The 17,127-nt window shown below is 46.4% G+C and overlaps 1 protein-coding gene across 1 annotated transcript in view; it reads left to right on the top strand.

Moving 5' to 3' along the window:
- The window catches only part of LOC144781746 (solute carrier family 35 member F3-like), a 73,167-nt gene that overhangs the window by 38,173 nt on the left and 17,867 nt on the right, over positions 1-17,127 (top strand). Inside the window, exons 3-4 of the mRNA XM_078660731.1 lie at positions 5,610-5,829; positions 16,270-16,395. Coding sequence (XP_078516857.1) covers positions 5,610-5,829; positions 16,270-16,395 — 346 coding nt within the window. The remainder of the gene's footprint in view (positions 1-5,609; positions 5,830-16,269; positions 16,396-17,127) is intronic.

Raw genomic sequence — 17,127 nt, 5'->3', positions numbered from 1 at the left:
AATTACATCCACTTTGAGTTTCAGAATGTCCTTGGTAGATGGCAGGTGCTCCAGCCAGTTTCTGATCGGATCAAGTGCTTTGGTGGGCTATACCTTGGATGACTACTTCACCTACAGGGTCTTAGATTCTTGAAGCGGGTGCTATCCAAAATCATGATTAATCCATTGCCTGGGCTCACTCGCTTCTTCTCTAGTTGTGGCTTCAAGACCTCTCTGCTACTTGCGCCAGATTCATAGAGTTCAGGCACCTGAACAGACAGTACTCATCTTCTCTATGCATGAAAAAGAAGAGTACTTCTTTGTTCTTTTTTTGCTTGTTTTCCATCTGACATATTGAGCTTCTCTGCCCCTCGGGAACAGCTGTGACTTTATAATCCTATCTAGCAGGCTTACATCCCTGCCCTGGGATAGTGACTGTCTACAGGCAATCGGAAGAGTTTCTGCACTCTGAGATCTTTCGGACTTCAGCTAAGAGATTTCTCCCACCTGTTATCGCAGTTCAGTGCCTATTGAGAAGGGCCTGACTGAGATCGCAAACCAGCCCTGGCATCTGACTGGCCTCTGGGGGGAAGGCTGGTGGGTACGCTGCAGTGCTTTTGTTACAAGGGACCAATTTTGCAGCACTGCTGCAAAAACGGCGCCAGCAACAGAAACGGCCCCCTCTGATAAAAAATCGCCCCCTAGCCTTCTGGCCCACCGGGGAAATGCCCGGTGCCCGCTATGGCCAGCGCGACCCTGCTATTTAGTGAGTCCTTTTTTAGGTTGAGGACTCGTTGCACTGCTGTAAGCAGTGAGGGTGGAGCTCCGAAGATTTAATGTTTTTTAGTAAGGGGGCTTGAACCCGCCCCTCTTCTCCATTGGCTGGCTTCCTAAACGGAGGCCAGCCATTGGAGGATAGGGGCGTCACTCGGTTCAAGCCCCGTCTTTTTCGGATTCGGGGGCGTTTTTTTAAGCTTCTTTCTATTTACTTTCTCTCCTCTTCCCATTGGCTGGAATTTTACCTTCCAGCCAATGGGAAGAGGAGAGAAAGTAAACCTCGCCCCAATTGGAAAAAGACGACACTTTCTCCAAGGCATTTCTGCCTTGCCTCGGAGAAACGTGGACGTGTGGAGTCACCTCTCCTGCTTTTTGTGAATGCACACACAGTTTATCTTGTTTCGCATCTCTCTGGCCACGGGGCTCTGCAGAAAAGATTCACCCTGAAAACTGAGCAGCTCGTTGTGAGCTAGCAGGAAGATTTCGAAAGATAAACGATAGTGCCACAAGTAACCTCGCAGCGTCACTCGACTATACCCTGTATTCCGGCACCAACAATATAAGGGGAAGCTTCGGAGATCGTGACCGAGGCGGGCGCGACCGCGGAGGGTAAGGGCTCAGGGCAGAGTTTTGTTTGCCGCCCCCAAAAGGTAGTTCTCGAGTCGCTTGTTTTGTTGATGTTTCCGGGGCTATGTAAACACGCCGGCAGCCCCTCCCCCGCCGCCCCTGGAGGCGCTGCGAACGGCCCCTGTATGCGGGGTCAGGGCGCGGCACCCTCCGGCTGGGGTGCGGCACCGTCCCGGGCAGAGATCCCCCCCCTCTCCTGCCCGCCAGCTGCCTTTTACAGACTTTCAGTTTATCTCGGGCTTCTGCACACATGTGTCTCCGCAGAAGTTCAGAGAAGGGCGCCGTTGTCGACTTCCTTATTCCCCTCTAGAGTCTGCAGCAGGCCAAAAACAGAGCGCGCGGACCTTCAGCAACAACGGGGGCGATTCATCGCGCTTTTCGAAGTCAAGTGTCGTGGTGCTCCCTCGAGAATGAAAACTGACACTTTTCAAGGAGATGTTGTTGCGTTTATTATTGTAGCTATTTAAATATGAATTATTTTGGGGGTGGTTTCCTGAATTGTTTAGTTGTTACCGTTGTAATATTAGAACAGACTTGTCACATTTTGGACCAGTTTTCCACATGCCCGTGCCAGACCCAAGTAAAGAGAGGGGTGCGCAGTCTGCTCACACTCCAAATGCTGCTCGCGACAACCCCCCCTTCCTCCCACACCCAGTGTGGCTGTGTGTGGATAGCTTTTTTTGTAGGTGGCTCTATGTGTGGGTGGCTCTGTGGCTCTGTCTGTGTGAGGGTGGCTCTGTATAGGTGGCTCTATGTGAATGACTGTGTGGGTGGCTCTGTGTGGGTGGCTCTGTATGTGTGTGTGGGTGGCTTTGTGTGTGTGGCTCTGTGTGGGTGTAAATGCAATAGGTCATGCATTTGCGAGCGGTTAAGCTATTGGCATTGTAAATGACAATGCCATTTATTTAACGATTAAGCTATTGGCAATATAAATGACAATGCCATTTATTTATGATTTAAAAAAAAAAGAAGTCACGAGCAATGCCAATAACTCTACTTTTAATAATGCCGAGACCATTGCATTGTAAATGCTTGTGTCACTGGTTTTCGGGTTCTATTGGAAGGTGTTATGGAATGATGCAACAGCACCTGGAAGTAGGATAATGTAAGACAGTTTACAGGGTGGCTCCTCCATTTGAGCAGAGGAGCGTTGCCCTACTAAGAAAAGCCACAGGCCAGAGTTGAAAAATAAACGGTAATAACGTTTATTTATTACCTTTTTATTTTTCAGCATCTGACCTGTCCTGATCTGAGTGACAGAACAGGGCGGGGCCAGTGCTAACGTGCCGATTGGCACAAGCAGGGAGCTGAGCTGTTTAAATTGTGCATGTCAACCAGATTTGCCAACCAGATGTGGGCATTTTAAACTTCTCTAACCCAGTTGTCGTAGACAGCTGGGTTAGAGATACAACAGCTTGGTTAGAGAAAGCGCAGGCCTCCAGTTTTCTTAGGAGTGCAGAGTGATGCCCCTTCCTCCAATTCTGGTGCTGCTAACATGCTAGTGAAAGCAGCACCAGGATTGGTTAGGGGAGTTTGCTGCTGGGTCCTGCGCTGGAGGCTGCCAGAAGACCGAAGAGGGTGTTGCATCGCGGAGGAAGATACATTTTATGTATTTTTAAATTTTTTGGGTCACCCGCCTCGCCACCATTCGTACATGGTAGCCGCCACTGGTAAGGGATGGTATGAAGACATTGGTTGTGTAGGATGGTTTAACAGCTCTCATTCTGTGAAATGGTGAAAGGTGTTGGTGTAAGAGTGCCGGGGCTGTGGGATGGTGTTAGATGAACCTGTGTGCGATTGTTCAAAAGCCCTTTTTGTGTAAGTAAAAGTGATGTATCTATGGAATAGACCAAGAGTTCTGGATTTATTAAAAGCTATAATAATGCTGGGTCTGTGGAAATTATTAAGAGTGCCAAGCCTGCAGAATATGTGGTCGAGTGGTTACGTTTTTGGCTTGAAACCAATGCGTATGATTTTTATTCTTTGCTTCCTTCCTCTACCAAAGTGTGTGAGCCCATGCATAGGTATTGTATTATATTGGCAATTGAGTAGGGCTTTCCCACCCCATGGGATGCCCAAAGTACCTCTGGATTGTTAGGCAAACCGCCAATCTGTAGGTATAATTTCAATAGCCCTCCTGGGATCATGCAGTAGTTTGATTTGCACCAGTTTCCTGGGTGCCCTTCCACAGCATGGTAACAAGCCTGTTGGTCGTAGTTTGGCCTTGATGGGAACAGTTTAGGTGCAGGTTGTTATTCTCGGTAGAGCTGTAGGGTGCATAAGCATGGGCTGTTGTGGAGAGTGCGAGAAGAGACACAGCCACACATATAACTGATTACAGTGCCCAAGGGGCAGTTTATCTCATCGGCCATTTCTCTGCGGCTGCAGTCTTTGGAGGTTGGTTTCAGAAGGCTCAGGCCTCTGTCACTCTCTCCAGCTACCAAGGTTGATTGCAGCAGACACAGCTTGGTATAAAGAGAGATAGAGGGAAAGAGAGAGAGAGAAAGAGAGTGAGAGAGACAGTGGTGAATTAAAGGGAAGAAAAAGGAGAGAGAAAATATTTATAGCTAAACAGAAAGCAACGGAGGGAAGTGGTGGGGTTAGTTTGAGAATTTCTGTTAGCGCTGCTTTTGGTTTACAGTCTGGCACGACTACGTACCACCTTTGTGTGGCTAGTGTTATATAAGCAAAAGCAGCTGGTGTGGCAGTGGCGTAGCTAAGGGGGGTGGGGGCGGCGGAAAGTGAGCAAGTCATGTCTGTCGACTACCACCATCCCCCCTAGAACAAGTTGTCCATCGGCTGCCAACCCCCCCCTAGAAACAAGCTGTCCATCGGCCACCGACCCCCTGGAACAAGTCAACCGTCAGCCACCAACCCCCGCTCTTACCTGCACCAGGCGGCAAATTTAGGGACCTCACAGGGTGGCAGTAGGTCTAGCCACACCACTGTGGTGTGGTCCTTAAAATGGTGGGTTCTTGACTTAACAGTGTTAAGTCAAGAACCCAGCATTATCAGACTAGTAACACACTACACCATGGTTGGTAGAATGTTGTGTTCGTGTGAACCTATGTTGGAAACATTCTGGTGATGTACACAAATGTCCATAGAAGGCTCTTAGCTTGTTTTGGGACACCGCACAAAAGTGTAATCTGAAAGGAGATGTGAAAGACAGGTAAATACATTATAATTGTAATTAGCTGGATTGTAAAATTTACTATGCAGATCCCAGGTTCGGCTTCATTATTTCTCTTATGCCAGAAGGGGCAAACAAATTGTGACTAGATTTGAGGTGGTAAGGGGTAGTTGAAATGTTTCCCCTAAGAAGTTCCTCCAGGGACCCAAGGCAAGAGTTCTTGGTTGAACAAAGCAGGCAAGGACTGCGCCCACTCCCCCCCCCCCCCACCCAAGCCAAATATGATTTTTGGAGTGTCCAAGGATTGCACCAACTAACAACCGTGCCACCGATTCCTTTCTAGTAAAAGTTAAGAATATGTAAGATTATCAGTTTGACTGTTCTTGACGGACTTCAAAATGATGATAAATTCAGATTGACAGTGATATCTCTGCAATGGTAATTATGGCTAGGTATCAGGAATTCTAGCCTGAAACTGAGCGACCAGCCTTGAAGCAGTAGGGGAACCTTTGATTTTTTTCTTGGAACCAAGGCTCTGAGTTCTTGAATGTATTAGGTGGTATGGACTCACTCTTCCAGGGCAGACATCAGTTACAGAGCCCTGCACGCTCGACCAGCACTCTCTATCAGAATCTGAATTAGGAGTTATATAGAATAGGAAAATTACACTTATTTGGTCACTATTGTTCAGATCACAAGCTTCTTGCTACAGATGAGTACATAGTTAATTAATGGGGCGGGATGGGAGAGTGGGAAGGGTCCGGGCAGAGGAGAGCTTGATGAAAGTTAACTTCTGCACACATAAATAAAAGCTGTTTTATTCAAGGAGTTCAGCTCCTGTTTTCTTCCACCTTTGTACTTAATTGTTTCTTTTTTTGTTTTGCAATTTTAACACTGATCCTGAAAAATTCAAGGTTCGTTATGTCAAAACCGTTGAGGTCTTTTTGATTTGTTAAGCCCATTCACTTATTAGCATGTGGAGCCTTATAAATTGACCAGTGTCACTATCTTACTTGATTCCTTCAATTTGCACAGAGCATGTTTTGCTTTTACTTGCTTTTGTCTACTGACCCCTCTCTTGCTGCCCCACCAGGTACTGTGGTGCCTTCCTAGGCCTGGACAACTGCACCCCACAATTGGCCCTGAGACGGGTTGGGCCCTTTTGCCTCCTATGGACTCTCAGCAGCTACCTCCTCTTCCTGGCTCTGCAAAAGATAGGTCCTGGTGACACCGCTGTGCTGTTCTGCTGCAACAAGGCCTTCGTCTTCCTCCTGTCCTGGATCGTGCTCAAGGACCGATTTATGGGTGTACGGGTAAGAACCACTGTCTACAATCAACAAAGATCTGAGAGGGTCATGGCCGCCGTTGGTGGAATAGGGTGGAAACACCTTTTCAGCATGTCATTATTGCCATATTTTCTATGTTTAAAGGGAGAAACTTGTGGTAACATGGTCACCACTGGCTATTTCGTCCACAAACGGCTGAACGGATTTATTCTAAATGTGGCAAAAAGCTAGATCTTGATCCAAAAAGAGTACTTTTTGTGCGTTAGTGTAAATCCGTTCAATGTTTTTTTGAGCAATTAATACTCAAAACCTTTGTATATTACACACCGCGGAGGATCCAAGGGGGCGACAGATCTCATGGTGAAATCTGCTTGACTGTCACCACATCAATTAGAATGTGGTGGCAGCCATTTTAGGATTCAGGACTTAGTCCCAAGAAAAAGGTTTTAAATTACATAAGGGGGCAGGTTAGGGACATCCTGACTCCCTGGGCCTGGTGGTGGGTTCCCAGGAACAAATGCGCTTCCCCGTGCACTGTTCATACCCTTTCATATTACATCACTCATAGCATGTTAAATTATAGCATTCATAACAAGACTGAGGACATCTCAAATGACATCATTTATGAGAACACTTTGAATGGTATTGAGCCGAGTTATAGTTAATGTAGTGTGTCTTGGCAGCGGCCGCCATAAGTAGGGGGTGAGGGAGGGCGGATCAGCTGGGAGGGGGCTCGGCGAATGGGCGATCGGGTGGGCGGGGCCGCAGGGGACGCAGCGGCGGAAACGTGGGTTTGAGGCGAGGCGAGGGGGGCGGGGCCTCATGGACGCAGCGGCAAACAACAGGAGGCTAAAGGGTACAGAAGGAAATGGGGAGCAGCTAACAACAAGTACAAAAGTGGAAACAGGAGCAAAAGAGAACAGAATCAAAACTACAGTACAGACAGTACACTCGCAATTACCCACGCTCCACAGGGGATACCAGGACAATAGCAGGCACGAACAGGCAGCGGCGGCTGGCTGAGAGGCACGGGCGCAGAGAGATGGAGCTGCGCGGCGTGTGAAGCAACCTGCCTGCAAGCAGGGTCAAGGGTCAATAACTGGGAGTATGCATGTCTGAGTGGTTCTGTGAGTGGGTGCATGCATGAGTGTGTGAGTGCCTCTGTGACTGGAGGTGGCGAGTGTCTGGGTGGGTCTGTGAGCGGATGCATGAGTCTTTGAGTGGGTGAGTGGGTGTGTGTATATAAGTCTGTGAGTGGGTGTGTGAGTTTCCAAGTGTATAAGTGAGTGATTGAGTGCATAAGTTTCTAAGAGGGTCTGTGACTGAGTGTGTGAGTGACTATATGGGTGTATGAGTAGGTGTGTGAGTGCCTGAGTGGATCTGTGACTGGGTGTATGAGTGTCTCACTGGAGGGCTGTCAGGGGGTGTATGAGTATCTCAGTGGGTTTGTGATTTGGTCTGTAAGTGGGCGCATGAGTCTCTGAGTAGGTCTGTAAATGGGTGCGCAACTCTCCGAGTGAGTCTGTAATTGGGTGCATGAGTATCTGAGTGGGTCTGTGAGTGGGTGCATGAGTGCCTAGGTGGGTCTGTGAGTGGGCGTGAGAGTCTCTAAGTGGGTATGAGACTTGCGCCTATGTCTGTGAGTGGGTCTCTAAGTAGGTGTGTGAGTCTCTAAGTGGGTCTGTACATGGATGTGTCACTCTCCGAGTGAGTCTGTAAGTAGATGCATGAGTACCTGAATGGGTATATGACTGGATGTATGTGTGTGAGTGGGTATGTGAATTGGTGTATAAGTGTCTGAGTGAGTTTGTGAGTGCGTACATGAGTCTGTGACAGTGACTGGCGAGTGTGTACAAATATATATATTTTGAAAATATTTCCACCAATGTTCGCGATGTCGCTGCAATAGTGACAACCTCCTTGCAAATATCGGGCATAATTAAAAATATATATTTTGGACTCATAACTTGTGTCAATAACACCCCCATTTCTCAAACATACTTTCACCCTGACCCCTTATGTTAGCTTTCACAGAAATGATCAGCCCCCGGAACCTTTCCAGATCAATAAAATGTCAGCCGCAACTTTCTTTTCAGGTTGCATCCAGTCAATCACAGCATTCCCCCTGGTGTGCACATTTGTGATTTACAGCGTAATCGTTGTGACATATCCGTGACCAGCGCAAAATCACGGCGAAATATCCGCGGCCAGAGATATAACTGAATTGTTCGGCTTTCATTTCGCAAAAACTACTGAAGGGATTTGCACAAAATAACAACAAGCACAATCTGCGTAATAAAATCTACCTTTCTGCCAAATTTGATGTAATTCTGGCCAGTGGTTCAGGCTGTAGGTTTGACAACATGTTCCCATGGGAATTAGTATTACAAATGCCCCCTTATTTCGCACCTTAATTTCTCGGTCCCCACTGTATGGATCGCCCCAAAATCTTTCATGACAAGCAACTTACTTTGAAACTTTTCATGGAAAATTTTTTGATGATTGGTCAAACGACTCCAAGTTATAGGCATGCCAAAAATGGCTTTTTCTAAGGAAACTAGGTCCTAACTATAACCACCTACTGGCGATGGCCAGCAGGTAATATATATGTATATATATATATATGATATATATATATATATATATATAAATATATATATATATATATATATATATATATATATATAAATATATATATATATATATATATATATATATATATATATATATATATATATATATATATATATATATATATATATATATATATATATATATATATATATATATATCTCCAACTTAAAACTCCTGCCACTTCCAACCCTCGGCGGCAAAGAAGGAGACTCGGACCCCACAGCTCTTCAGGCAAGGTAATTTTTTATTTTACCACAACCCACGAACGACGCGTTTCGGGCTACAGAAGCCCTTGATCACATACCTTGGAGCTTTGAGATATACATCCACTGCAGCAAACTTCATGAGGTAAAAGCCGGATCTTGCGGGCGGATCCAATGACTGTCGAGCCTCTGAAGAGTGCAATGAGCACAAAACGCGTCAGACGTGATTCGACAGGCATGCTGTAAACTGGATCCGCCCGCTGATCCGGTTTTTACCTCTTCAAGGTTGCTGCAGTGGATGTCAGAGTGCGTCACCACAGGTGGGAACCTTGGAGCTTTGATTTATACGTGGCCTCCCAGCTGCGGGAGATGCACCATCCGGAAATTTGGGCCAAGGAGGTCGGAACCACGAAGTCTCAATGTGGAGGCATCCATGGAGGATTGACAAGCCGGGTGTGCGGGTGGAGGCCCATTGGTGGGCTTGAAACATCTCAGACAGCGGCACATAGGGTTCATATTTTTAATTGGGAGGTATGGCCTCTATGCTTAAATGACTATTGTGCCTCTGAAGAGTGCAATGAGCACGAAACATGTCTCCTACTGACAGTCACCTGTAGGTAGTTTGAGTTAGGACCTAATTTCTATAGAGAAAGGCTTTTTTTGATTTGCTAATAACTTTGGCACCGCTTGATGAAGCTTCACAAACATTTTAACCTAATACACCAGTCCCTTCAGCTGCTGTCTGGAAAGGAAAGGGGGGATCTAAAAACACGGTTTCCCCATGCAATTTCCATTAGGGATTTTAGACACAAGTACAGCCCGAACCACTGAAAGGAATTACACCAAATTTGGCAGAAAGCTAGCTCCTGGCCTAGAAAGAGTCCTTTTTTCTAATCTGTTCAGTACTTTGGAGTTAATAAATAAAAAAAAGATTTATGTATATCTTGAGATGCAAATCCTCGGTGGATCTGACAGATCTCATGGTGAGATCTGATTGGCTGCCACCACTTCAACCAGGATGTGGTGACTACCATCTTCTGACTCGAGGCTCAGTGAGTACTGAGAATTAAAAAGCAAAAGACAAGCGGGCAGGGAAATAATACCCTGACCCCTTAGGCCTGCTGGTGCCAACAGGGACCTCAAGGGGCCAAAAATGTTTTTTGCTTTTTAAATTTTGCTGCAAATTCACAGAGCTTCCGCTGCAAAATAACACCCGGTCCTGGGGGGAATTTCCTATCTTATTTTGGCGAAGGGGTGCACATCCTGGGGCCCGGACAATATTCAGAAGAGGAGTGGGGCGGTACCCAACTTCCAGGGCCCAGCCTTAGAAATAGTGGGATGGGGCATACACCCCCCCTCCCAAGCCTATTTCAGCCCTACTTTTCTGGGCCTGGCCGTGAAAAGTGAGAGGGCTGCACCCCCTTCTCTGTTTTCAGCTCCAGAGAACCCAACCCCATGTGGCGCAGCCATGCCAGGAAATGGGAGGACGGTCCCCCTCCCAGAGCCCTTAATGGCCCCCGGGAACTCTCCCCCAGGGCCGGATCCATCTATGTCTCGGGGTGGCCAACCACCGGACATAACGGTTTTCCTGCCCGCACTGTAGCAGGCGAGAAAACCTGTGTTTGCTCTAGCTTGCATGTGAAATTTCAAAGCTCCCATCAACCAAGAGCAAACACGAACCCGCTCCTAGCCGGTGGGAGCTTTAAAAAGGCTCCCGCCCGCAGGGAGTGGACTTCAGATCAGTATACTCGCCCGCTATGATGCAGGCAGGGAATCAAATCTGAATGTTGCTCCAGCCCACAGAGAGCAGCATTTTTACCTGTTCCCTGTGGGTGGGAGCAATACCGGCTCTCGATGGATGCATGGAACAGGCTGAGACCACAGGGACCTTCGGACACTCCTGTAGCCCCCATCGAATATGCAGTAGGTGCCCTGGGTGGGCTCCAGGACACTCACTCTTTCTTGAGATGGGTTCCCCAGGGCCGAAATCGGTCTGAGGAGGAGGTCCCCTTCCCCTCTAGTAATAGGCCAGGGCCTGCGTTATGGGGTCCCAAGGCATTCCCGGGGCCAAATTGGTCCAGGGAGGGGTATGTGTGCCCCCTCCCCTATACGATAGGCCAGGGCTGGGCCCTGGGAGATGCGGTCCTCGCTGCCAAAATCAGCCCAGGGTGGGTGGCTGCATGCCCTTCTCGATTTACAATATGGTGGAGACACTGGCGATGGGGTCCATCTGGGCTGAAATAGGCATGGTGACATGGGCGGCTCCTCCGTTATGGCAGAAGAGCATTATCCCAGTGCATCCCAGTGCTGATAGCCAGCAGAGGCAAAAGTGAAAAATAAAATGATGATGAATACATTTTATTATCATTTTATTTTTCAGTGAGCCAGAGCCACCTGAGTCATAGAGCAGGTTGGACCATTTTGAGCTTCAGGGAGGAGTGATGGGCACTGCTAAGTGCACATATCAGTTTGGCCAGCTGTCTTAGGATGGCCAAACTGACATGCACACTGAGCATTTCTCCAACTGGAGCTGTGTTGCACAGATGGGTGGAGAACAGACACAGGCTCCCAGGCCATGTCTGAGCGCCAAACGGGGCCACTCAGACCATTCCCAGTGCTTCACTCATGCTGAATAATAGTATTCCCAGCATGAGAGCAGCATCAGGATTGGCATCTGGGAGCCTGCACAGCGTACATCAGCAGTGGGAATCGAGAATCAGGAGAGGAGCAAGGCAGCGGACGTCAGCTACAGGTACATACTATTTATTATTTTTTAATATTTTCTTCTGTGTTTTTTATTTTTGTATTCCTCATGCACTGCCTCACCACTTCGCATTGCCGTCAGCCGACACTGCCTGTGGAGGGGGGCTGGGTGCCCCCTCCCCCATATATATATAGTTGTGGGCCACAGTTAAGGGGTTCCCAGGACCACATATGGCCTGGGCAGAGGAGCCACACACCCCTGTCCTAAAAAAATGTACTGGACCACGGAAGATGGGGTCCACGGGCCACAATTGGCCTCGGGAAGGGGACACATCCCCTCCTCCACTAAAATATGCCAGGCCCTGGGGTATGGGGTCCCCAGTGCTGAAATTGGCCTGAGGAGGGGGGCTGATTGTCCTACTCCCAGGTTAGCTGCCTTTGGGGGGTTGGCCACAAGGCCAGCAGTATGCGGGGAGTTGACCACAGAGCTTGACCTCAGGCCAGGTCCTGTGGCCAACTCTCAGCATGGGGTTGGCTGCATCCAGTGTGTTGGCCACTGGCCCTGCAATCAACCCTCTGCTGCACATGGCCAGGGGTCATGCAAGGTGGCGGTTGGATTAATGTATGGGAATGAAATACTACTTCACATATAAAAAAAACTACGGATTTACTGAAAAAAACAAAGGTTACTGGGATGTTATAGTTAGGAACTAGCATTAAAAAAAACTAGAAATTCACAGAAAAAAACTAAAGTTACTGGGATGTTATAGTTAGGAAATATTTAAATGAACATTTAGTTGGGTTCAGATTTTACACACACAAAACCATAAAAAAAAGTCAGCAGTTATAGTTAGAGTTATCTCAAGTTACTATAATTTGTGTCCTAAGAGAGTGGGGAGACGCTGCATACACTGAAGGTACCTTTATAAATCTGGACCACTTTAGGGAGGTGAACATGTTAGTACTTTAGATGCGTTTGGGTATTTTAGGCTTTGACAAGTTGCTTTTACTTCCCTACAGTATCCCCTAAGAGTGTACCTGTTACAAAGATGATAAAGACCCTTGATGCGAGATACTAGGTGGCCAAACTATATTATTTGACAGACTGCAGGAGGGTGGATGTGAGGTTGATATCCAGAAGATTGTGGGAAGGGTACACTAGGGTGAGGATCTCAGATATATACTGGACCTCTTGTTTTTCACAGAGAAAGCAGATATCCATTAACCATAGAGAGTTTTCTACACTTTAAATTTCTATTTGGCATAAATCATGCACTGGTGTACCTGCATCAATTCAAACCTAGTGTATTTCCTGAATGTCGTAGATGTGGAGCACTGCTTCTTGAATGTATTCACCTAACAGGCATTGTCCATCAGTAAATGCGTGTTGACGGGAGGTGCTCTGGGCAATATCCGGGGTAACTGAGATAGAGTTGCAATATCACCTCCAGCGGCATTACTGGGGTATGCTAGTGATTTTCCTGCTACAATTAGATGACTGCTTGCAATAATGATGCTGTCGGTGAAACACAGCGGTACAAAAGGGGGTGGTGATGGACGGAGTATCTGAACCAATCAAACACTCACACCCAGTCAACAGATCTGGGTTTAATCTATCACAGTTCTTTAGCCCACTCTGCCACCCCAGTTCAGGCATCACCATATGCAAATCAGCCTGACCCTGTTCCTCTTGGGAACAGTCCAGCCCGAACTGCCAAGCCATGCCTTCCCTGGACCGGAAACAAGCTTCCTAGGATCAGTTTCTGGCATTTCAGCCGTCTTCAGCCAGGCTTGCTTGAATCCAGTGGCAAAGTGAGCAAGGGACTCACGTCTGAGCATACCCTGCCAATTTATGGCGAACAAAGCGGTACAAAAGGGGGTGGTGATGGACGGAGCATCTGAACCAATCAAACACTCACACCCAGTCAACAGATCTGGGTGAAACACAGAGCACCATCCCAGCACACTTCAGGCACGAAGACCAAAACATGCTGTGGGATGTGATTATGTGCCATACTTCCCTGTTGTCTGAAAAGGTAAAGCCGCAGGACATATGGGCTCTCTTCAGGGATTACATTGCTAGGAGAATAGAAGATACACCATATAGTCATGAGATTGAATGATGCAGGAGGGTGGCAATAAGACACCAAAGGAATGCCTAGGGGATAGGGTCACCCAAGGGCATTAGAGCTTGCCCACGATATCTTCATAAGGGGCTGCCTACATAGGGGACTCGTGGAAACTACGAGGCCCAGAAGTTGACACCTGTTGCTGAAACAGAGGATGTATATGCTCTCTAAGGAAATGCTCAACTGACTAGGGTAACTGACATAAACCCTTAAGTTGTTGGTGAGGTTTGTCATATAATGGATGGTATGTCATGTTTGAAACTGTCACTAAAAATCAACCTAACATGACATTCACCAGAATGTCAGTTTGAAACCAGTAAGCTCACCCAGGGCCGGCTTTAGTGCAGTGTGACCAGTGCGGCCGCAAAGGGCTCTGAACTGGAGGGGGGACGCTGGCCTCAGGTGGGAGCACTGGGCCTCATTTATGAGGCCTTGCATCAGTTTTGCGCTTCCGATGCGTCACTTTTTGTGACGCATCGGCGGCGTAAAATATGCCTCCTGTTGCGTACTATTTACAAAGTGACGCATCTAAGCAGATGCGTCACTTTGTAAACCCCTGCGCTACATTATACCTGCGTCAGGTATAATGTATGCAAAAAGCCTCATAATAGTGACGCAGTGAAATCTATGAGATTTCACTGCGTCACTTTTAGGACGCTGTTGCGTCAAAATCTTGCGCCTGCCTCACAGCAGGCGTAAGACTGACGCAAGTCCTTTCACATGGGGCTTTCCCCATGTGAAAGGGCGCATTGCTGGAGTTGCGTCACTTTTGTGACACATTCCAGCAATGCGTGACTTTTGCGCTTACAGATACGTCAGAAATACTGACGTATCTGTAACTCCTTGCGACATGATGCGTCATACATTAAATATGACGCATCAGGTATGCCGCAAGGAGTGCGCACTGAGAAGTCACGCAGCAATGCGTCATTTCTCATAAATGAGGCCCACTGTGTTTAGCAATAATTTACGACTCAAAAGCAGCTGATGCAGAGTTTCTTGTGCATCCATCTTTCAGGGGGGAATACAAATGTTAAGATAACTCTTGTGTTAATGTTTCTGCTACAGAGAGAGATCTGAGTTTTGTCTAGAGGCAGTTTTGACAGTTTTGACATAAAGTAGCACAGAGGGTTAATATGCCTGCTGCAAAGAACAGATCTGTATTTAAAGCGGATAGCTGAGTGGATTAGTAAAGCCAGCCTTTACCAGCGCTTTAAAACAATTAAAATAAATGCGAGAGAGGGGCTATGGAGAGATAAGAGGCCCTTTTGCCGGGTGGTAGTGAGGGACTCATAGGAGGAGGTCATGGGGGGGGGGGTTGCGCCAAAAAAGTTTGTTGCACCGGGCACCACCAGCACTAAAGCCTGCTCTGTGCTCACCACCGGTGCAAAACCATCTGAAGCGAGGGCTCCTGCACCTCACTTGCTTCCCTTAAAAGTCACTAATTGATGCAAATATTTATTTATTTATTTATGCAAATTGTTAAGCGCAAAAATACCCTTGGGTGTCTCGAATATGCAAATAGAACATGGTTTTTTAGATCTCTGGGTGGCTACTGGTCTAACTTTAGATTGGTGCCAACTGCTTCTATATAAACGTGCATGCTTTTACATTGACATGACTAATGTTGTAATTCATTAAAAAATAAGTATATCTTTTTGATGAAGGATATTGTCTTATATGAAAGAGTACCGCCATTAACATGTCTGTTTGTAAAGCGCTTAGACTCCACGCAAAATAGTAGTAATTGGGAATGGGGCTATGAATTCTCTCAACAACCGTAAGGACATTCCCATATCCATTTTATGGTTCGTAACTCCAATGAAGGTCCACATACGAACAATATAAAATATACAGAATACAATAAATTCCACCATACATGAACAACCATAAGGCTGACTACTAAAGATGAAAGCATCCCTGGGATAGGACATCTGACAGAATGGATTTAAAAAAAAGGACCTCTGCTGAAGTAATAGGATATCTGCTGCGGGGGCCATAATTACCTGTCAAATATGTTAATTATATTTTTTAATAGATAGTATGAGCTCCCTCTCCTCATATGCCACATAAAAACAAGTTCATATGTATGAATTACACTGTTCTCTAATTACACCATTGAATACAACCCTTTCAAGACTCTTCCCTACTCCACTTCTCCTTGCATCATCTCATACCTCTTTTTACTATTCCGATTCCCCCAAAACAAGCTTTTCTAATCCCTCCCTCTGACTCTTCCCCCTTCACCTCCCTTTTATTCATCCCAATCCTCCTCCTACTGCTATGAAATCCCCCAAACAAATTCTAATTCATTCCCTTCTATCTCTCCACCATCCTTTTCAATCTAAATAAAAGACTAACATGTCCACCACTCAAATTAATTTCATATTTCACCATACTAATTCACCGCTAATCCGTTATGGGTTTCAGAGTTGCGTGCTACTTGCCGAAAAAGCACTTCAACACCCCATCAGGAGGAGCAAGCACAATATATATGCAAACCTTTTTCCCTTTTCTATCCCTACACTATCCTTCTCAATCCAAATAACTGACTAACATATCTACCACTCAAATTACTTTCATATTTTCACTATACTAATTCACAACTAATCCTTTATGGGTTCCGGAGTAGCGTGCTACTCGCTGAAAAAGTGCTTTGATGCCTTGTCAGGGGTAGTTAGCGCTATATAAATGCAATTACAATACAATACAATACAATATGTGGATTTTTCCATTCAGTCTGTCTTCTTTCTCATTGCCTCCCCCGCCATTGTCCAATCCTGTCTTGTGTTTGGCAGATTGTGGCGGTTATCCTGTCCATCACTGGAATCGTAATGTTGGCCTATGCTGACGGCTTCCACAGTGATTCCATCATGGGCGTGTCCCTGGCCGTGGCTGCAGCGTCCACCTCTGCACTGTACAAGGTAAGTCCTTTATTTGGGGCAATATCAAAGGGAAACATCTCAGATATGGAATACTGAACACAACATTTTCAATCCTCTCCAGGCGAAAACTAATCGTGATCTGAAGACCAGTTGCAATGAGGCCCATATACATAAAAAATATATTTTTTAATAAATTGAAACAAAAATTGCCTTCATTTTAAATAGATTTATTGTGTACAATGGACGGAGCCACGACTTTCTTATCTTAAAGGAAGTAGAAAATACACAGTAAACATCTTCCAAATAAATCCTGAGCTTGAAAAGAAATCCTGCCCTCAGCAGGCTTACAGAAATCTCTTTCAAAGAGCAGAGCATCAGGCTTGGCTGCTAAGGGAGAAAATAATTATGTGCTAAGCATCAGCTTTTATCCCAAGAGTCAGACATGAATGATTTAGAAGTCTATATTCAAGCATTTTAATGCATTAATTCGAAGAGCATTCACCCAGAAGGCCAAGCACGCTACCCTGCAGAAGGCAAAAGCAAGGTTTGCATTTGCTTTGAATGCTATACGCAAGGAGCGGAAGGTTGCCAGATCTTTCCCACAAGCGTTGTAGCTATCAATAGTGCAGAAGGTGCAGTGGTACCAGGGCACAGTGATTTTAAGAGGCCCAATGAACACGAGCTATGGCAGTATTTTGCTTCTCAGATGCTAGCGGCCAGTGAGGTCATTTCCCTTGTTTGCATCATGACCAGGGCAGGGATACTGGAATT

This window comes from Lissotriton helveticus, chromosome 9, assembly GCF_964261635.1.
Source record: "Lissotriton helveticus chromosome 9, aLisHel1.1, whole genome shotgun sequence".
NCBI classification, from domain to species: Eukaryota; Metazoa; Chordata; class Amphibia; order Caudata; family Salamandridae; genus Lissotriton; species Lissotriton helveticus.
Note: the sequence above shows the minus strand (reverse complement) of the source record. Positions and strands in the feature narration are given on the sequence as shown.